The sequence below is a fragment of the Sphaeramia orbicularis genome, chromosome 7 (assembly GCF_902148855.1).
Source record: "Sphaeramia orbicularis chromosome 7, fSphaOr1.1, whole genome shotgun sequence".
In the NCBI taxonomy this organism is placed as follows: domain Eukaryota; kingdom Metazoa; phylum Chordata; class Actinopteri; order Kurtiformes; family Apogonidae; genus Sphaeramia; species Sphaeramia orbicularis.
The window spans coordinates 5,596,868-5,620,504 of record NC_043963.1 but is presented as its reverse complement, the minus strand read 5'-3'; the positions used below and the strand labels follow the sequence as shown (position 1 = coordinate 5,620,504).

At 37.1% G+C, this 23,637-nt stretch overlaps 1 protein-coding gene across 2 annotated transcripts in view; it reads right to left on the bottom strand.

Moving 5' to 3' along the window:
* Positions 1–3,898: 3,898 nt before the first annotated feature.
* Positions 3,899–23,637, bottom strand: part of LOC115422143 (metabotropic glutamate receptor 6-like) — a 57,390-nt gene continuing 37,651 nt past the window's right edge. Inside the window, exons 8-18 of one of the 2 annotated variants that reach the window (XM_030138240.1) lie at positions 18,379–18,518; positions 18,071–18,193; positions 16,020–16,284; positions 14,415–14,650; positions 12,038–12,199; positions 11,799–11,948; positions 9,438–9,578; positions 8,184–8,316; positions 8,107–8,149; positions 5,314–6,013; positions 3,899–4,536 (exon numbers count right to left, since the gene is read on the bottom strand). In XM_030138240.1, the coding sequence (XP_029994100.1) occupies positions 8,227–8,316; positions 9,438–9,578; positions 11,799–11,948; positions 12,038–12,199; positions 14,415–14,650; positions 16,020–16,284; positions 18,071–18,193; positions 18,379–18,518 (1,307 nt within the window). In that variant the 3' untranslated portion in view covers positions 3,899–4,536; positions 5,314–6,013; positions 8,107–8,149; positions 8,184–8,226. Of the gene's footprint in view, positions 4,537–5,313; positions 6,014–8,106; positions 8,317–9,437; positions 9,579–11,798; positions 11,949–12,037; positions 12,200–14,414; positions 14,651–16,019; positions 16,285–18,070; positions 18,194–18,378; positions 18,519–23,637 lie in introns of both variants that reach the window. The other variant, XM_030138238.1, reaches the window with a different exon arrangement.

The window sequence follows — 23,637 nt, the reverse complement described above, 5'->3', positions numbered from 1 at the left end:
CTATATTGTCTGTATATATCCTACATTACCTGTACATGTCCTATATTACCTGTATATACCGTATATTACATGTACATATATTACCTGTATATATCCTATATTATCTGTAATATTATCTGTATATACCCTATATTTCCTGTATATGTCCTATATTACCTGTACATATATCACCTGTATATATCCTATATTGCCTGTACGTATATTACCTTTATATATCCTATTTTATCTGTATATATCCTATGTTATCTGTATATTGCCTGTATATATCCTATATTACCTGTACATTATTACCTGTATATGTCCTATATTGCCTGTATATATCCTATTTTACACATACATTTATTGCCTGTATATATCCTATGTTATCTGTATATAGCTTGTATATATCCTATTTTACATGTACATTTATTGCCTGAATATATCCTATATTACCTGTACATGTCCTATATTACCTGTATATACCGTATATTACATGTACATATATTACCTGTATATATTCTATATTCCCTATATATATCCTATTTTACATGTACATTTATTGCCTGTATATATCCTATATTACCTGTACATGTCCTATATTACCTGTATATACCGTATATTACATGTACATATATTACCTGTATCCATGTACATTTATTGCCTGTATATATCCTCTATTACCTTTACATATATTACCTGTATATATCCTCTGTTGCCTGTATATATCCTTATTTGTTGTACATATTTCTCATCTGTAGTATTGTTGTATATTTCAGTCGTTTTTGTAGTACTTTAGTAGTATATGTATATATAATTTTTTATCCTGTAGTTTTTTGCACATGCCTACATTCAGTATTCTGATGTTATGTGTGATATTTTTATACAGTCTTTTTGTACTAAATGTTTTTGCTGTTAAACTGATTTTCATCGTTCCTGTGACAGTGAAAATAAATATCTATTCTATTCTATTCTATTCTATTCTATTCTATTCTATTCTATTCTATTCTATTCTATTCTATTCTTACAGAGGCAGAATTTTTTGAACCCCCGCACGAATGTTGATAAATGACAGACTAGTGATAAAACCATCCATTTCACTCAAACCATCATTTAAAGACAACTGATTCAAACACTGAAACAAGGTGTTTTATCAAAACCTGTCAACATAATTTAAAACAGTACATTATCCACCTGTAAAGTAATGTGTTTTTAACCCATAAAGACCCAAACATCTACCATCGACCAAAACCATCTACTGATTTAAACTGTTTAAAAACTATTGATCCAATAATCCTATCAATACATGTCAATAATTGCTGTAAAATACAGTTCTTCATCTTTTCACGGTCATCAGAGATGACCCATTTGGACATTCAGAGGCTCCGTAGTTACCATGGAAACACTGTCATCTTCTACAACATTAATTCACCAGTAAAACCCATGGAGTTGGATCAATGACAGTGGATGGACACACTGAGTTTATATATGGTAAATGAAATGAACAAAATTAATAATAGAAAAAAAAAAACATACAGAATAATAAATAACATGAAAAAGAAGCAAAAAATAGACTGAAATGAAATAAAAAAAAGAATAAAATGAGCAACAAAACAAATAAAAACAGCTAAAGTAATGAATAAATGTAGCAAAAATGAATAAAAGATTGACAAAATAATAAGTAAAAATGAACAAAATAAGTCACTAACTGAATGGAATTAAACAAAAAAACCCAAAAAACTTAAAGGTAACAAAATGAACAAAAATGAATAAAACAGTGGATGGAGAGGCTTGTTTTAATGTTTAGTTAATGATATCTTTACTGGAAAAATGACTTTTTCTTCAGTTTTGGTATAATAACCTTTGAATTTACTCTGAACTTTAACGAACATTTACATGATCAACGAATTAAATATAGAAAAATGCATGATTTACACTGAAAAAAACTCAAAATAAGGAGGATAATACTACAATGCATGGTGGCAAATCACTTAGAAAAGTTAAATATAGAAAAAAAATTAATTTGGGAACTGACACAAAAGTAGCTCTGGGTCTTTATGGGTTAAATATTCGAACCAGTTCTTATAAATCAGATAATCAATCAGAATAAATTATTTGATCTGAGTGTTTTTCATCAGAAAAAGTCCTTTTGTGTCTTAGTTTGTGAATAACAAAATTTGCACGGAGGTTCAATAATTGTTTCCAACTGTTTAGTGGGAAAAGCATATGATCAATATTTCAATATAATCAGTACCGTTCATTCTGCCGATGATGCAAATGTGATACGACTGTGATGTTTGATCCATAGGCTTTAGTTTGACCGTTTCTCAACCTCCAGGATCCATCACTTCCTTCATAAACCAGACCTGAGTCCTTCCATCTGATCGATTCGCTCATATATTGATCATTTTACAATAACACACTAGTCGCTTTTCCATTGACCCTCAAATCGCGCATAAATACAACTTGTGTATAAAAATGTACCTAATGGAAAAATGACAATTTCACCAAAACTCTCATTTTTTGATTAAAAGTTTTTGCGCTGGCAAGAGGTGGTTTTTCCAGATGTAGCACAAATGGTATAATCACACAAAACTGCAGTGGAAAGACCTTCTGCAACTAGAGTCAGGTTGATTAAAAAAAAAAAAAAAGGGATGTTGATGGACGTTACAACAAGAGAAGATGAAGAGTTTTAGAAGAAATTGAATCATTTTTTAATTTAGTACAGGATAGGTCAGTGTATCTTTTGGTGATTTGGATTTTCTTTTCAGAATCAAAAGAAAAATTAGTGGTTAATTGATTTTCATTTTAAAATAGAAGAATTAAAATTGAATTTCAAGGCGTTTTTGTTTGTCAGTGTCATAACAGATAAACCAAATTAAAAAAAAAAAAAGACTTTCCTTGAAAATGACAACGTCTGGTCTCAGAAAATGAAAAAAAACCCAAAAAACCCACCATTTTTGGTCAGTTTTCCCATTTCTATCAGGTAGTAACTTTCGTTTTTGTTATTAGAAAGAGAAAATGAAAATCAATCCATTTTTAAAAAAAATTGGTTTATCTGTTTCGACACTGAAAAAGAAAAACACTTTGAAATTCAATTTTAATTCTTCTATTTTAAAACTAAAATCAATTAAACACTAGTTTTTCTTTTGTTTCTGAAAAAAAAAAATCCAATTACCAAACGATACACTGTCCTGGATAGAGGGGTAATATATAATAATAATGAATATTTCTGTAAATCAACACCATATTTACGTTTGTCGCCATGTTTATGGAATGACTTCTCGTGTCATTTTCACAATAATAAATAAACACATCACATTTGTGATTTAATGGAAAAACCAACAATACACACTTGTGTTTTTTTGACATTTAGTAAATATCAGTTAAGTTTTGCGCAGATGTCCAATGGAAGAGTGACTGTTGACTCACATGACGGTAGATTTAATGGAAAACTGACAAATACAAGGACAATAATAAAGATAGAGCTGCATTTATGTGAAACAAACATTATTTCCATTTATCCCAAAGGTGGATGTTTATAATCCATTAAAACATTTTACTCGTCATATTATTGATTATTGAACTCTTCCTTAATTCTTATTTCACTGTATTTATTGTTAAATTCAAGACGACTGTTCCTTCATATTCAGCTGTTACATTATTTTATTTATTAGGATTTCATCTATTCTCTGTATTTCTATCTTTGTATGATTTTATTTTGCCCTGGATGTTCCCTTAATTTATCTTTATTATTATTATTATTATTATTATTATTATTATTATTATTATTATTATTATTATTATTATTATTAATGCATTTATGTTAGAATTTCTATGTATAATGTAAATAACCCTGTTTGTCTTGTATAATAAGAGCACATTATTCTTTTTTGAGGATATCTTTGCGATTGTGATGAACTTTTTTTTTTTTTTTTAATTTAGTGGCCATTTTAAAAGACTCATGCAGGGCATTGTGGGTAGTTAATGAGCATCAAGGAACCACAGATGCATCCTGGGTATTAATCATCCTCCAATGAAATCTGATGATGGAGCTTTAAGTAAATAAATCCTTGAAATTGAGAAACGATATAAAGCCTATATATCAATTAACTTCCTGTTTCAGGGTCACATGGTCCCTCCTAGGCCCCGCCCCTTTAGGAGGCTGGCAGCAGATCCCATTAGTTCCAATATGAGAAGTGATTTTCAACCAATTCCTTAAACTTAGAGTCGCCAAAGTAAATTCTGGACTCATTTTCCATAAGATACACAACGTCTGAACAAAACTGAAAAGAAAACTGACTTTGTTTGAGATTATAGAAAAAGAATCTGATTTGAAAATAGGTAAAAAATAAGTGAGAAAATAAAATGAATGATAATTATGATAAAATAAAGTGATTTACTGCTAAAACATGTAATATTACTGTATTATTATTGCATTTGGAACTCATTAATCTGCTTTCATTCATCCACTCAGTATTCTCAACCCTTTTGGCCACGCCCACTCAGAAGACAGGAAGTGAATCAGTTCCTGTCACAGGTGAAGCGTCATCGTTAACTCTAGATCAGGGCTCTCAAATTAATTTTCTTTCAGGTTCCACATTCAGCCTGATTTGATCTGCAGTAAAATAATAACAGAATAACCCATAAATAATGACAACTCCAAATTTATGTCTTTGTTTTAGTGAAAAAAAAAACCCATTAAATTATGAAAATACTTACTTTTATAAACTATCCAAACAAAAAACATGTGAATAACCTGGAAAAACTGAAATTTCTTAAGAAAAATCAGTGCAATTTTAACAATATTCTGCCTCCACTTATCATTTCTACATGTGCATTATGGATCAGATCTACAAAGACACTAAACACTGAGGAACAGAAGCAGAAAAGAGTTCAAACTGGGCTGAATTTTCTTTAGACGTTTCAGGTTGTTCATATTTGTTCAGGTTATTCACATTTTTTTGTTTCAGGATAGTTTGTAAATATCAATATTTTCATAATTTAATGTTATTTTTAGCACTAAAACAAAGAAAAAAATTGAAGTTGTTAATTCAAGATTTTTTTTTTTACTTAACTGAAGATTTTTTTGCTTAATTCAATTTTTTTTTTTGCTAAATTTGAGATTTTTTTTTGGCTCAGTTCAAGATTTTTTTCCACTTCATTGAAGATGTTTTGTTTGTGCTTAATTCAAGATTTTTTTCCTTAATTCAAGCTAAAAATTTTTTGTTTATTTCAATTCAAGACTGTGGAATTTTTACACTTTGCAAAGTCATCCTGCAGGCTGGATTGGAACCTTTGGGGGGCCACATTTAGCCCCCGGGCCGCATGTTTGACACCCCTGCTCTAGAGGATCTTTGAAATCGCCCGGCTCTACCTGAAGGACAGGTGATGGAAACACCTGAAACACCAGAGGAGCAGTTCGTCAAACACCAAACACTGACATTTCAACGCTAACGACGGGTTAGCTTAAACGGAAAAAGGTGTCACCCAGAAGTAGGAGGAGCTAACGAGGAAATGCAGGCGCTCCGACCAATCACGTTCCAGCGTCACCTGTATGAGTCCGTACGTCGAGTCACATGATTGAACTGACATAAAAGGACCATGTTACCTGTTCTATGAAATGTTCTGTTTCTGCTGTGATGAAAGAATGGGGGTCACCTGTCGCGTCTCTGTCCTCAGAGTCCCACTTCCTGTCCTCAGGTGGACAGGTGAGTCCGACAGGTGAGTCTCCGCCCCCTCCGGCCTTTGTCCTCAGACTGGACCTGGTTCTGCTCCTCGTGATCAGCTGATGGAGTTTGGTTTCAGTCACTGCTGATAGGTTGGAGTAAAAAAAAAACAAACAAACAAGCTCCGCCTTCTTCTGTCATGTGATCATCAAAAGTCCTGATTTTCACAATAAAAGTTCAGTTCATTAAATACAAACACGGGCTGTGTCGCTGTTGGTCGGTTGTATCTGTGTGTGTGTTTATGTGCTTTAGGGGGCGGGGCATGGTGATGTCATCAAGCTCTGGACAAGGATTGGTCGGGAAAAGACCTGAGAATAAAAACAGAAACAGACGTTAACAGAGAACGAGACAGAACATGTAGAACCTCCATGAACTTCAGAGTCTGAGGCCTCGTCCACATTAATGCACATATTTGGTCAAACAGATGGTTTTCTGTGCATTTCTTCATCTTATCAACAGATAAACAACGTCTTTAAGTCACAAAAACTGAGATCTTTAACAGCACTTCTTATATAATCTGGTTTGTGTTTGTCTGCATCAGGTATTTGATCATATTTGTTTGGTAAATATTGTACAAATTGCTGTTCTAATTGTTTTAATACAGTGTTTTATATTCATATCGGGTATATTTATATATGTGTGTGTGTGTGTGTGTGTGTGTGTATATACCTTTGTTTTGTGGTATTGATAATTTCCTTCCTGCAACTTTTTATTATTATTCTATGACAAAATTGCCAGTGTCAGTTTAATTGTAACTTAATGATGACATTTTTGTAAGACCAAATGATTTCATGAACAGAACGTGTTTGAACAAAAAGGATGTCCTTAATTCCTTCTACTTTCTATACAACTGTAACACACAGTATTCTGATTCACACATACAGCAACTTTTCTGGCAACTTTCAGATGAATTTTACTCAACATTTAACCTTTTGTAAAAGATTTATAACCATTTTCTATTATTGATTGACATTTTTCAGTGAGTTTTTCTGCAAAAATATATCATTAAAAACATGTGTTTCCATCCACTGTCATTTATCAAACTCCATGGATTTTACTGGTGAATAAATGTCACATTTTTTTTTTTAATCTATTTTGTTTATTTTATTGATTATTTATTTAATCATTTTCTCCACGTTATTTATTATTTTGTAGATTTTCTTAGTAATTTTCTTTATTTCATTTATTATTTCATTTGTGTGTTGTCTTTTAAATTTCTTTCCCATTTTATTCATTTTGTGGCTTATTTGTTCATGTTTTATTGACTTTTTTAATTCATTTTTGTTCCTTTTATTCATTACGTTGGCTGTTTGTGTTCATTTTGTTGCTCATTTTATTCTTTTGTACTTCACTTCAGTCTATTATTTACTTATTTTTTCATGTTATTTATTATTCTGTATGCTTTTTAAATTAATTTTGTTCATTTTACTTAATATATATATATGACCCCAGTGTGTCCATCCTCTGTCATTGATCCAACTCCATGGATTTTACTGGTGAATCAATGTTGTAGAAGATGACGGGGTTTCCACGGTAACTACAGAGCCTCTGAGCGTCCAAATGGGTCATATCTGATGACCATGAAAAGATGAAGAACTGTATTTTACACCAGTTATTGACATGTATCAATAGAATTAGTGGATCAATACTTCTTAAACATATTCGATCAGTAGATGTTTGGGTCCAGCTGTTTGACGTGTGTTGAATAAACGTCACATTTTTCATTTACAGACTTTGATTCTATCGACTCGACTCATTGGTTAAACATTAAATATTCGTCTCTGATACTCGACACGGGTCATGTGACCTGCTGCTTCCTCTTATCGCTACGAGTTATTGATCGTACAGGATATTGGAAATCACTGTGTCTGGTTCTGTCTCAGGTTTCCTCGGTTCACTAATGTTATTAACCAGGATGATGGTTCTATTCCCCGTGGAGCAAGGCAGCATGGGAGAGGAACCACCACAGAAGAAGACTAATAATAAGAACAGGGTAAACACAAAACCATCTGCTGTCAGATCAGTCCGCTCATCTGTCTGTCTCCGTCTCCGTCCTTTGGGGAATAGAACCATCCACCTGCTCTGTTAGTGCCTTGCTCCAGAGCTCAGAGCAGCGACATGAAAGTTTAACAAACAGCTGAAATATTCAACAGCGTCTCCAAAAATATCTGCAGCAGCTTCCAGACGTCAGGACTCATCTGCATCTGTTTCAGCACACGCATGTTAGATGTTAAACCCCACCCATTTACATGTAAGGACACAGAGGAAACCCCGCCCCCACCCAGGGACACGCCCACCAACTGCAAAACCAATAAGCATCCTAAGAAGATGACGACACAGAAACCAGCAAATACACATGAAAAGAACCAGACAGTGTGTGTTGAAGGTTGTGTGTTTGTACCTGTGGGTCTGCAGAGGAACACTGTAGTAATACCACAGTAGTACTGCAGTAATACCACATTACTACTGCAGTAATACTACAGTAATACTGCAGTAGTACTGTGGTATTACTGCTGCAGCGTTACTGCGATCTGTCAGGTTCAATCTTTGTTTCTCCGTTCTGTTTCTCATTGGACGATTTCTGGGAAAGTCGGGCAGCCTGGGCAACAGCCTGTGGGCAACACGGCAACCATTACACAGGCAATATGGCAACCATTACACAGGCAGTTATTACAACAAACAACACAGCAACCATTACACAGGCAACATGGCAACAATTACACAGGCAACATCGCAATTATTAAAACAAACAACACAGCAACCATCACACAGGCAACATGGCAATTATTACAACAAACAACACAGCAACCATTACACAGGCAACGTGGCAACAATTACACAGGCAACATGGCAACAATTACACAGGCAACACCACAGTTATTACAACAGACAACACAGCAACCATTACACAGGCAACATGGCAATTATTACAACAAACAACACAGCAACCATTACACAGGCAACATGGCAACAATCATACAGGCAACACAACAATTATTACAACAAACAACACAGCAATCATTACACAGGCAACATGGCAACAATTACACAGGCAACACAGCAACCATTACACTGGCAACACAGCAACAATTACACAAGCAACAGGGCAACCGTTACACAGGCAACACAGCAATTATTACAACAAACAACACAGCAACCATTACACAGGCAACATGGCAACAATTACACAGGCAACACAGCAACCATTACACAGGTAACATGGCAATTATTACAACAAGCAACACGGCAACAATTACACAGGCAACACAGCAGCCATTTACACAGGCAACAAGGCTACAATTACACAAGCAGTAAGGCAATGATTATAACAAGCAACATAGCAACCACTACACAGGCAATAAGGTAACAATTACAACATGCAATAAGACAATAATTACAACAGGCAACATGGCAAACATTACACAGGCAATAAGGCAATGATTACAATAAGCAAGACAGCAACCATTAAACAGGCAATAAGACTAGAATTACAACAGGCAACCAAGCAACAATTACAACAGGCAGCACAGGAACAATTACAACAGGCAACACTGCTACTGTTTCAATGGGCAACATGACAGCCATTACAACAGGCAACACGGCCACAATGACAACAAGCAACATAGCAACAGTTAACATATAATAGTTACAACTGAAAGCATGGCAACTATTACAACAGGCAACACAACAACACTTCCACCAGACAACTAGGACCAGTAAATGTGTTTGGACCTTGAAACTCCTCTTCCTCTTCTGGACGTTCTGCTCCGGATGGAAGATGATGACGTAGACTTTGGGCATGTAGAGCATCCCCAAAGAGACGGACGCACTGAGGGACATGGAGACGGTGAGGGTGGCCGTCTGGATGAACATCTGCAGAGAGACAGGCACATAGGCAGGGAGACAGTTAGAGACAGAGAGACAGGCACACAGGCAGGGAGACAGTTAGAGACAGTGGCAGGGAGACAGTTAGAGACAGAGAGACAGGCACACAGGCAAGGAGACAGTTAGAGACAGAGAGACAGGCACACAGGCAAGGAGACAGTTAGAGACAGAGGCAGGGAGACAGTTAGAGAAAAGGAGACAGAGGCAGGGAGACAGAGAAAAGGAGACAGAGGCAGGGAGACAGTTAGAGACAGAGGCAGAGAGACAGTGACAGAGGCAGGGAGACAGTTAGAGACAAGGAGACAGAGGCAGGGAGACAGAGAGAGAGGCAGGGAGACAGTTAGAGACAGAGGCAGGGAGACAGAGAAAAGGAGACAGAGGCAGGGAGACAGTTAGAGACAAGGAGACAGAGGCAGGGAGACAGTTAGAGACAGAGGCAGGGAGACAGTTAGAGACAAGGAGACAGAGGCAGGGAGACAGTTAGAGACAGAGGCAGGGAGACAGTTAGAGAAAAGGAGACAGAGGCAGGGAGACAGTTAGAGACAGAGGCAGGGAGACAGTTAGAGAAAAGGAGACAGAGGCAGGGAGACAGTTAGAGAAAAGGAGACAGAGGCAGGGAGACAGAGACGGACGCAGGGAGACAGTTAGAGACGGAGGCAGAGAGACAGTTAGAGACAGATAAAGGGAGACAGTTAGAGACACAGGGACAGAGGCAGGGAGACAGTTAGAGACAAGGAGATAGAAGCAGGGAGACAGTTAGAGACAGAGGCAGGGAGACAGTTAGAGACAAGGAGATAGAAGCAGGGAGACAGTTAGAGACGGAGGCAGAGAGACAGTTAGAGACAGATAAAGGGAGACAGAGACACAGGGACAGAGGCAGGGAGACAGTTAGAGACAGAGGCAGGGAGACAGTTACAGACAGAGGCAGGGAGACAGTTAGAGACGGAAACAGGGAGACAGAGACAAGGAGACAGAGACAGGAACATAGCAGGTTCTATTATGTTCTGGTCCATGGAACATCCAGGACTCCTGGAGGACGGAACAGAGGAGGAACACCAGAGGAACAGGAGGATTCATTGTGTTTTTGTGGATTTTGTTGGGAATTCCAAAAAACCTGGATTTAAATTCTCAGCATCCTCCCATGAAGAGCAGAAAATAGACCCGTTTGTTCTGTTTCACCTTCCTTTGTTTTTCCATTTGCTCATAAATCCGTTGCTTCCCTTTTCGTCTGCTGTGAAGCCGCGAGAGTTTGGTTTGACAAAGTTAATACAACAGAATTAGATCCTGTGTTGTTTTATAATCTGTATAATCCAAATGTGCTCCTGTTCTGCCTGAAATTATTCCATTAAGGACACGTCCCTCTGTGAACCCGCACTGAGCCGGAAAAAAACAGGAAAACCTGCTCTGGTTTCTGCACGGAACGCAGAACATGGAACGCAGAACATAGGACAAAGAACATGAAACATGGAATACAGAACATAGAATGCAGAATGCAGAACATAGGACACAGAACGCAGGAAATAGAACATAGAATACAGAACATGGAACACAGAACATAGGACGCAGAACACGAAACATGGAACATAGAACACAGAACACATCTCGGGTCTTTACACCATGATAATAAATAACCTGGTCTTGCAGTTTTTTGACGTGTTTCACATTGGTTCCAATCATGATTAGTTTGGTTCAGTTTGGTATTTTTCTGGGATTTCCTGAATCTGACTTTGTTTAGCCTGGTTCTGGCCTTCTTTAGCTGGTACAGCCTGGTTCTGAGGTTTTTCAGGCTTCTGACCCGGTTCAACTTTGTACAGCCTGGTTCACCTTGGTGGTGACTTGGTTTAACTAGTTATAGCCTGGTTCTGACCTGGATTAACTTGATTCTGCCTCTGTTCACCTTGGTTCTGGCGTGGTTCAGCTTAGTTCTGATCTGGTTTACCTTGGTACAACATAGTTTTGACCTGGCTTGTGCTGATTTTGCCTCACTTCACTTTGGTTCTGACCTGATTCACCTTGGTTCTGGCCTCGTTCAGTTTGGTACAGCCTGGTTCTGACTTGGTTTAGTCTGGTTTTGACTTGGTTTTCCTTGGATCTAACTGGCTTTAGCTTGGTTCTGACCTGGTTCAGCTTGATACAGCCTGGTTCTGACCTGGTTTTTTACTTGGTTTACCTTGGTTCTGATCTGGCCTGCTTTAGCCTGGTTCGTACCTTCTCGGTGGACTGAGCGGTACCAAAGAAGATGGGTACGAAGGCGAGCCAGACGATGCAGGTTGTGTACATGGTGAATCCGATCGGTTTGGCCTCGTTAAACGTCTCCGGGACGCCGCGACTCTTCACTGCGTAAACTGTACACGTTACCTGGAAACAGACCAGACCTCACACCTGTCAATCACACCTGTACTTACATCTACTACCGATAACTGATCAATGCCAGATCAATATGTTACCATGAGTACGATACTGTAGCTCAGGCAGCAGATGATGGACAGGTCCGACATGTCACACTTCAGGATTCCTCGGGCCAGGTCAGGGTTTGGGGGGCGGAGCTCCTCGTAGTCGATGATAGTATGAGGCGGGACGACGGCAAACCACACGAAGACCCCGAGGACCTGGAACGAAGACCAAACCAGAGTGAACCTACTGACGGAGAACCTCAGACAGACCGGACGCAGACGTACCAAGGTTCTAACAGTTTTGGATTTTTCATTCTAGTTTAGTTTTATTTAGTTTTGACTTTTTTTTCTCTAATTCAGTTAATTTTAATTAGTTTTTAGAGCAGGTTTACTAGTTTTTATTAGTGTTTGTTTTTTTCTAAATGCTTAGTTTTAGTTTTGTCGTATCTTTTCTCTTCTTCTCCGCTGTATTCAAATAAATCCCAGACAGGACTCTGCTGCTTTCTCCCAACTTCAGTCTCCATGTTTCCAGGTAGAGTGGGGACCAGAAGACGACTGGAAACCACAAGTGACAAGAAGTGACGGACCATCAAGTGTCGTATGGTGCCGCTAGCTAAAATTGCTAGAGCAACATAAATTGCTTTTGTATCAATCCGACGTTGACAAAGACGAAAACGAAGGGAATTTTATCCTTTTTTTTTTTTTTCAAAATTATATTTCTTGTCATTTTTGCTTTATACACACATACACTCACAAAATGACAATAAACAAAACAAAAAAACATATCAACAAAACAACCAAACTAAAACAAAAATTGGCCCATAAAAGTTATGTTTTCATTTCAAAATACAAACGCCCTGTTAACAATTGTGTCACATCTCCTGTCTACTCTGCTCTCTCTCTCTCTTTCTTTCTCTCTTTCTCTCTCTCTCTTACTTCTCAGCCACACCTCCTCATTACTCTGCCTGTCACACCTCCTCATCAGTTTATCACTCTCACTTGTGAGCCCGGCTGGGCTCATTAGGTAGAGGGTATATATTCACCTCTCTCTTCTCTGTTCTCTGCCAGATTGTATCTACCACCGTGTGTTACTCTCCAGCGTTTTCTCCTGTCTGTTTTTCTGATCCGGACCCTGTTAGTTCCTGACCTGCCCTGCCTGCCGCCTGGAGATTCACCTGCCCGCCTGTTAGACCACGTCTCCCTGTCTGAGCCCCCGGTAACCGACCAGCCCTGTCTGACCACGTCTCTCCGCCTGACCCCCGGTTAACTGACCTGCCTTCTGTCCTCTGGCCTTGTCTCCTGCCTGCTCCCCTCTGGACTCGTCTGGATCTCCTGGTTTCGGACCCCCGCCTGTCTCTGGTTAACCTGTTGTCTGTCCCTTGTCGGTTGCTTGTCTGCTTCCTAATAAAGACTGTGCTCACCGAGCACCTTAAACTGCACTTGGGTCCTCCGTTGTACTTGTTTCAAATTGTTGAAGCTTCCAGTCCCATGTAGGTACAGGGTGACCCAAAAAAAAAAGGGAATTTTTGAAGTGCGTATTGGCAGACATGAGCAAGTGGCAGCACTGCAAGACAGTGACCTTGAGCAAGTAAACACACCCCCATTTTAGTAACCATGGATCAGTGGAACAGTATCCCAGCTGAGATGTTGCAGCAGTCAATGAGGAACCTCAACAGCAGATTTCAAGAATGCATTCGTACAGGAGGACGCCATCTACAGGAAGTAATTTTTAAAAAATGAAAATTCCATCATTGTTTCTTAAATGGCATGTTTTAAGGTTTCAATTACTATGAATAAAATATTTTTCTTCCATCACTCTTGGTTTCATTGGATTGCTAAAAAGTTCCCGTTTTTTTGTGTCACCCTGTACTAAAAAGTTCCCAAGTCTTTAGAAAGACATCGTCCTTATGGTGTAACCGACATGTGAGATAGTCAAAGGAAACAGAACTAAAAACTGTCTTATGCCGTTGAGTCCGGGTGGGAATCTGATCTGAGATCCAGTTTACAGGCAAACATTTTCTGGCACAACAAGTAAGCATTCGATATAGTTTTTTGTGATATTTGTTGGCAACAACAGGGTCAGTTAATCCAAGCAAAAGAAACAGAGGATTACAGTTCAGTTTCGCATAAAATATTTTTTCCATTTCCTGACCAATCATCTGACAGAAATATTGCACTTTTAAACAAGACCAAAAGCAGTGTGTGAGGGTTCCAGTCTCAACTTCACACTTCAAGCATTTATCCATAATTTTTATCCGTTTTAGTTATTTTTGTAAACGCAAAATACAGTTTCAGTTAGTTATCGTTTTTTCTTTTAATTATAGTTTTCATTTATTTCAGTTAACGAAAATGTTTTTTCAATTTTAGTTTTCGTCATTTCGTTAGTTTTCGTTAACGATAATAACCTTGGGACGTACTCCTGACACCTCACCTGGACCGAGATCAGGATGAAGGTGATGACCAGCTGGGAGGTGGGGCTGATGAACTTGGGCGGAGTCACCGACCTCTTGCCCTGCTCGAAGATGCGGTAGATGCGGTTGGTTTTGGTGAGCATGGCGGAGTAGCTGATGGCCATGCCCAGGCCCAGCAGGAGGCGGCGGAACGCACACGCCACCACACCTGGTTCTGCGATCATCAGGAAGGTGATCAGGTAGATCAGAAAGATCCCTGAAGAACATCGGACAGATGACGTCAGTAGAGGAAGTCCATCTGGGTTTACATGGACATTTTAATCGGACTTACACAGAACCTACTCACTGACTCCTAGAACCCAAAAATGTACATGCTAAACCTTCTCATTCACCACTAGAACCTCAAACTACTACATATTTAATACCTTCTGACCATCTGAAATTTAGAACTACAGTCAACTCAGAAACTTTTAGAACAGGGCTCTCAAACTCATTTTCTTTCAGGTTCCACATTCAGCCAAATTTGATCCCCAGTGGGCCGGACCAGTAAAATAATTGCATAATAACCTATAAATAATCACAACTCCAAATTTTTGTCTATGTTTTAGTGCAAAAAAAAACCCATTAAACTATGAAAATACTTACTTTTATAAACTATCCAAATTAAAAAGATGTGAATAAGCTGAAAAAACAAAAATTTCTTAAGAAAAATAAGTACAGTTTTAACAATATTCTGCCTAAACTTATCATGTCTACATGTGCATTATGGATCAGATCTACAAAGACACTAAACACTGAGTAAAAGGCAGAAAAGAGTTAAAATTGTGCTTAATTTTCTTTAGACATTTCAGGTTGTTCATATTTGTTCAGGTTATTCACATTTTATTGTTACAGGATAGTTTGTAAATGTAAATATTTTCATAATTTAATGTTATTTTTTGCACTGAAACAAAGACAAAAATTTGAAGTTGTCATTATTTATAGGCATAATGTAATATTGATTTTTTTTTTCACATCAAACTGAGAAAAAAATATGGAGTCATTCTTTTTTGTCGGTTCTTCTGCTGTTATTTTATTGTAGATCATATTGGTCTGTATGTAGAACCTGAACTAAAATGAGTTCCACAGCCTTGACTGTGGAATTTTGGCACTTTGCAAATTCATCCCAGGGGCCGGATTGGAACCTTTGGCGGGCCGCATTTGGCCCCTGGGCCGCATGTTTGAGACCCCTGTTTTAGAAGCTAAAAAATGCACAATTGTTTCAGTTGTAATCCTGGTTCTGACCTGTTTTTTCTTGTTTCTGACCATGAGAACTGTTGTAGTCTAATTTTGTCCTGCTTCACCTTTGTTATAGTCTGGTTTAGCTTGGTTCTGACATAGTTCTGGCCCGTTCAGCTGGTATAGCCTGGTTCTGGCATGGTTCTGCTTGGTTTGTGACCATGACAACCTCCTACTGTGAACGGGTTTACCTGATTTTAGCCTGTTTTACCTTCCTGGTGGACTCACCTGTGGGCTGGACTCACCTGCGGGTTGGACTCACCTGTGGGTTGGACTCACCTGCAGGTTGGACTCACCTGTGGGTTGGACTCACCTGCGGGTTGGACTCACCTGTGGGTTGGACTCACCTGTCAGCAGGACGTAGCTGAGCTCCCGCCCTGAAGCCCTGACGATAGGCGTGTCGTTAAAGCGGATGAAGGTGATCACCACGACGCTGGTTGCTATGATACCCAGCATGGCCAAAGAGGCGGGCACCAGGGCGAAGGGCGAGTTCCACTCCAGTTTTATGATCGGGGTTGGACGACAGCCGGTTCTGTTTATGGTGGGACGCATGTCTGATGGACAGGTCTCACAGTTGAACTCGTCCAGCTGGTACTGGTAACCGTCACACAGCTGAGGACGACGAAGACAAAGATAAACAGAAAAAAAGACAAACAGACAGGTCAGACTCACACTGATCAACGTCCATTTTATCTCATGTCTCTACTTTGGATTAGTGTAATACTACTACTACCACTACTACTACTACTAATAATAATAATAATAGTACATTTTATTTATAGGCGCCTTTCAGGACACTCAAGGTCACCGTACAAAGTTGTTAAAATAAATAAAACACAATTAAAATTACACACATACATAGCGATATTTGGGCTCTCTGTTGACTCCTGTTTTAACCAAATAGAGTCTGATATAATAGCTTTAACATCCCTCCTTGCAAGACGACGCATCTTATTTTTGTGGAAGTCTCCTAAACCCCCGTCTATTTCATTGTGGCTTAGAGATGCTATGTTTTTTTCTTAAATTAGAAAAGATTAGACTCTCATTACAAGGTTCCTCAACTAAATTTTTTAATAAATGGCAATCTTTTTTAGATTACTTTTGATCTTTACAAAAACAGCCTTCAGTTGATCTCTCACACCTCCACCCTGCTCTATTTTGTTATTGTTTAGGTGTCGTTGTTTTCTGTCATAATTCATTCTGTCTACCAATTATTGTTACATTTGATACATCTATGAAATGTCTAATTTAAAAAAAAAAAAAAAAAGTCAGCACAGGACTTTCTTTTTTTTAAATTATTATTAATTTATTTGTTTATTTTACTTTTTTTCTATTTCCATTAGTTCAGTTAATATTCTTGCACAGAATTACAGATTTGATACTGCTTGTACTTATTTGATTTTCTTCTGCTCAGAGACTGTTATAATGTTCTTATTTCTGCTGTTGCCCCTTCTTAGAGGGCCTTGGGGTTGGTTTGGGCATGGGGGAAAATTATATAAAAGGCAATGTATAATGAATGCACTATAATTCTGTTCCTTTGTATGTACTATTATATTGCTCAAAAAAGATAAATTTAAAAAAAAAAAATGTAAAAATTACACACATACATATATAAAACATACATGCCACGTTTCCACTACATGGTACCAGCTCGACTCGACTCGGCCTTTTTGCGTTTCCATTACAAAAAAGGACCTGGAATCTGGTACCCGGTACTAGTTCTTTGGTATCAAAGTTCCAGGACTGGGGACCAGATACTAAAAGGTGACATGTAAACACTGCAGAACACTGATTGGTCAGAGTCGTCTCTGTGACCTACCGTTTTACAAAAAACAGATGCAGAAGTTTGCAGTAAATATAGCAGCAGGTTATTCCACATGATGACAGCCTGTAAAACTACACCATTCAGTCTTTGGTGGCCGATGTAAAAATTCAGCATGAGTTTGACAAGACAACACGCAACTAGTGAGTTTATCAGTAACTCTGAGCAGATGACACAGAAGTAACGCGCCACATCACTATGACGTCCAGGTACTGTAAAGTCTGTAGTATCCTGTAATGGAAACAGTCTCCAGAAATAGGACCTGGTACCAGAGTTGAGTCGAGCTGGTTCCACGTAGTGGAAACGCGGCAATAAGTACATAAAATGGCAGCAGAAAAAAAGTGAAATTATGGAAATGAGTTTGAATAAATAAGTCTTAAGTTGGGATTTCAACAGAATACTAACAAATAATTTTTTGTTCCAGACACATGGGCCAGAGTTGGGGGGTTCTGGCACTGTCTAATATTGAATCCCAGAGTATTTGTGAGTGAACTATAAAGTACCAACCTCACAGAATAAACTGTACTGCCTTTAAAGCCGATACAAACACAGACTGTAACTCCAGACAGACTCTACCTCACAGTGCCAGCAGCAGGGAACGCCCTTCACCATCTTCTTCCTCTCTCCAGGTTTACAGGGAAAGCTACAGATGGATTCTGGGACAGACTGATCCCCCCCAGACCACTGCATCTCCTCCAGCTGAGAGACAGACAGGTGAGAAGGGGGCGGGGCCAACAGGTGGCACAAGGTAAGACAAAAACAAACCCACAACAGTTTTTGGTTCAACATGTCAGAGGTGTCACAGTCCTGCTTTAGAGGGAAAAGATCAAACCGCCCGAAAATGGTTTGGATTAAATGGAAAGACACGTTCGCTTCTAGCTTACGTTTAGTCGCAGGTTATTGGTCCATTGGCCGATGACGTGGTAACCAGGGTGACTGTGATTGGTCATCTGGAACTGGAAGATGTCATAGCGACCGGGAGCATCTCCATTTTCATTGAACAAAACGCTGGTACCAGCACTTCCTGTAGAGAGGAAGGAAGGAAGGAAGGAATGAAGGAAGGAAGCAGGGAGGGAGGGAGGGAGGATGGGGGAAGGAAAAGAGGTAAAAGCACACAAGATAACGACACTACAATCTAAACAGTAATAACATCTATAAACTGTAATTGCTTCATTTGTAAAGTCAAATTACAGTCTATTTAATATAACCTTATATAACTGAATGATTCCCATGTGATGTCCATGTGATTTCTTCCATCATTTGATTTATGATTAAATCAACATTACATGTTCCTTTAATCATAAATTATCGATAAAGACCATCAGTTTTTCTGTCCTTCAGTGCATAATGTAAAAGGGGTGAGGGTCCACAATGATGTGACAACAGACGTGTGGAATAAATTAGTTTTATGTGTCTCATCTGTACTGTCTGACATTTTTATACTTCCACTCAATATGCATGTATACAGTCTGTACAGGTGTTATTACTATTTTTTATATTGTTTTTTTGCATTATCTGTATGTATCTCTTGCACTTTAATCTAATCTAATCTAATTTGATCGAATCTAATCTGATCTAATCTAATCTAATCTGATGTAATCGAATCTGATCTAATATAATATAATCTGATCTAATTTAATTTAACATAATCTGATTTGATCAAATCTAAACTGATCTAATCTAATCTAACCTAATCTAATCTGATCTAATTTAATCTAATCTGATCTAATCGAATCTGGCCTGATCTAATCTACTCTAATCTAATCTAGTCCAATCTGATCTAATCTAGTCTAATCTAATCTGCACTAATCTGATCTAATCTAATATGATCTAATCTAATTTAATCTAATCTGATGTAATCGAATCTGCTCTGATCTAATATAATATCATCTGATCTAATCCAATCTAATTTAACGTAATCTGATTTGATCGAATCTGATCTGATCTAATCTCATCTAACCTAATCTACTCTGATCTAATTTAATCTGATCTAATCTAATCTGCACTAATCTGATCTAATCTAATCTAGTCTAATCTAATCTGATCTGATCTAATCTAATCTAATCTAATCTAATTTAATTTAATCTGATCTGATCTGATCTAATCTAATCTAATCTAATCTCATTTAATTTAGTCTAATCGAATCAAATCAAATCCTTTATTCAGTGACTGATACATAGTGTTGATTGGTTGCTGGTTTTCTTCGTTGCTGGTTTTCTTCATTGCTGGTTTTCTTCACCACAGCTGTGAATATTAACAGTACATACAGTCAGACTCCTTTAAAGTCTTATTTCATATTTTGGCCTCAGATCCTAAAGTCGTGTGTGAAGTGGAGGTAAACCAGTGGAAAAGTTCTAAATGTGTTTGTGCACTCAAAGCGGTCCTGGTCCAGACCCAGACTAACCCTTTTACAGCCTCTTACACTTGGACTTACTGCGATTCTGGGTCTATTTTTATTTTCCTTCCTCTGGAACAGACATGACTGTGAATAACTCCAGCCTCACATCCACACCTCCTCTGCCCCTCACACACTTTTAGCACTTTTCAGACTCATGCAGTGAGTGGAGTTAGACTCACAAACTGGAGGTACAGTCAAAAGTACCGACATCTATAAGACAAAGGCTTCTTCCACTTCAACTGTATTTAACTAGAACCTCCTGAATAGGGCTGTAAGAAAATATCGGTTTTGCAATATATCGCGATATTTCATTTCACAATACTGCATCAATATTAAAAAGTACTGTATTGATATTTTTAGATATTTATTCAAATGCAGATATTGTGGAGGTTCATTTTAGTTCCTTTTCTTTTTAGGTTGTAAATGTGCCATTATTTTATGTAGGTATTTTAAAGTTAAATTTTAGACGTATATTTTACTTTTTTTTTTTTTTTTAATTAGCCTTAGATTTTAGTCGATTTTAATGTATTCATTTATTTATTAGTTATTTATTCTGTTGATGTGGGTAATACGGGTCCTCAGTAACCAGTTTCGTTCTTTCTTTGTGATGGAATGATAAATAAACTCCTTTGAATCCTTTTGTTTTTTTGTTTTTATCTATTATTATTTAACACTCTTTGATTAAATAATGTTCGTTCCTTTGTTGGGATTGAACTAAAATAATGTTCTGATGTTAGTTCTGAACTAATAGAACATGAACATTTGAACAGGATCTTAAACTGTAATGTCTGTAAAACAGAATTTCAGTTTGAACACAGGAACATTTTGTGATACAGCATTAGATCCTGTTGTGATCAAATAAAAATGTGTTTAGTATTTGTGCAGATTTCGGGTGTAATTCAGTTCTTCAAGGAAATAATCATAATAAAAATTAAGAAACAAGTGAAAAAATTGCCTTTTTAACAATATCGTGATATATCGTGATATATCGTGATATATCGTGTTGTGGTCCTAGTATTGTGATTTGTATCATATGTCTAGATTCTTGCCAATACACAGCCCTACTCCTGAAGTTCATCGTTTTAATTTTATTTCAAGATTTTTTTGTTGGATAATGTCAAATTATCAACTAATTTTCACTTCCTGCACCTACAGGTAAGTCTTTTCTCACCTGTCACAGCTGGAACGTTAAAAAAAAAAAAAAAAAAAAAAAAAAAAAAGCGATGTATAAGTTAAATATGTGACTTTTGAATGTGCAGAAAATGAAAATGTGGTGGAGAACAGGTGAAAGGAGGAAAAACTGTGAATGTTCCTCTTGGTGGTCCTGAGTGTTTTCAGCAGCTGCTCACTTCAATTATTAACATGACACACACACACACACACACACACACACACACACACACACACACACACACACACACACACACACACTCACACACACACACACACACACACACACACACCATCCTCAGAGGAAACATGTAAAGTGCATTAACTTATTATCTCCCATCATCTCTGAATAAAGTAAAGCTGTCAGTGAGGATCAGACTCATGTGGGTTCGGTTTGATTTGGGTTCTGGACTCATCAGACCTGGACCAGAACAACAGAGTACAGTTTTGTTTTTGTTTTGTTTTTTTCTATAATTGGTGTCATTTACACTCGATTTATATTAAGATTCACATTCTGACAATAGAATCACTACTGTACAACTGTCTATGTTTAGATATTTATTATTGAATTTCAGGAACAAGAAACTACAGATTTATATTTAATGATACATCAGATAATAACTGTACTGATCTGTATGATGAAAATATCCAATAGAGATTAGATTAGATTAGATTAGATTAGATTAGATTAGATTAGATTAGATTAGATTAGATTAGATTAGATTAGAACTTTATTCATCCCTTGGACAGAACCCTCAGGAAATTAAGGTTCCAGTAGCAGCACAACACTGAATATAAACATGTAAGAAATATTACAAGAAAATAATAATAACAATAACTACAAAAATCATAGTGAAAAACTATATATATATATATATATATATATATATATATATATATATATATATATATATATATATATATATATATATATATATAAGATCTCTTGTCTGGGGATAGTTTTTTTAATTTATTGACACTGAGCAAAGAAATGTGACCATGTCAACACATAAATATTGTTGAAGTTCTTGTATTTTTAGCAGATTTTTCTGTTCTAGTTTAATTTGACATTTCTAAATCTAAACTTTTCCATAAACCTTGAACTTCACATTAACTGCATTCCAACTTTTTCACCAGGTAATGCAGCTGTAGTTATCAGCCAGAGAAGCGGACAAATAGGATTTAAATATTAAAAATCATGGTGTGAATTCACTTCACAGTGCAAATGTATGCAGAATAATATTTTCAGTGTCTCCAACTTCAACGCAGCCCATTTTTCTGATGTTTTAACAGAATGTGACATGAGGCTGAAATATGAAGTGTTTCCAGCTCCATGTTTTTATTCTGGGACTCGACTAGAATAACTCTGCATGACTCACAGTTCACAAACTCCTTTTCGGTCTCTAATGTAAGCCTTCACTTCAGCTTTTCTCTCATTGGCCGGTTTTCTTGAAGTCTGCCTAGCAACAGCGCACAGTGCCCATAAGTCCCGCCCCATTCTTCTACCAGTGCCATGAACAAACAGTAGAAGAAGAATTCCACATCCTCATCACAGTTCATGACGTACAGAGAAAGGTTGGAATAGTTTTGGATTTTTCATTAGAGTTTAGTTTTATTTAGTTTTGACTTTTTTCTCTAATTCAGTTAGTTTTAATTCATTTTTAGAGCAGGTTCGCTAGTTTTTATTAGTTTTCTTTTTTTTTTTTTTTAAATGCTTAGTTTTAGTTTAGTTCAGTATTAGTTTTATTTTTTTTTATAACTTTTCTCTTCCTCACCATCGAATTCAAATAAATCCCAGACAGGACTCTGCTGCTTTCTCCCAAATTAAGTCTCCATGTTTCCAGGTAGAGTGGGGACCAGAGGACGACTGGAAACCACAAGTGAACACAAGTGACAGACTGTGTGGAGACACCAGCTAAAATTGCTCAGATGAAATAAATCGATTTCATATCAATCCAACATTGACAAAGACAAAAACAAAGGGAATTTTATCCATAATTTTTATACGTTTTAGTTAGTTTTGTAAGCACAAAATACAGTTTTATTTAGTTATTGTTTTTTCTTTTAATTATAGTTTTTATTTATTTCACTTAACGAAAATGTTTTTTCAATTCTAGTTTTCGTCATTTCATTAGTTTTCGTTAATGATAATAACCTTGGTACAGAGGCAAAAAATGTCCAATGGCATAATTAATGACATAAATCGACATTCATTTGATCTTTCAAGGTCACTCAAGGCCAAAGGTCATGGTACCAAATGAAAGCCTATGTGTGACTTCTTATCTATTACTAATAGTAATGATATCAATATCTTCAACTGTTTTGAAGTTACAGCACTTTGAAATGTGTCCTGTTATAAACCAATGTGGATTTTTAATTCTTTGAACAGACTTGGTAGACCTTACCCCAAAAACATTCTAATTTATTTATTTACTTTTTTATTTATTTATTAGGACGATGCAGAACATCAGCTACTCTCCCTGGAGTCCTCCCATTCCCAACAGACATAACAGTATCTGTTTACAAGCATAAAAACTATGTGATTCACCCTGATATCAGGGTGAATCACATATTA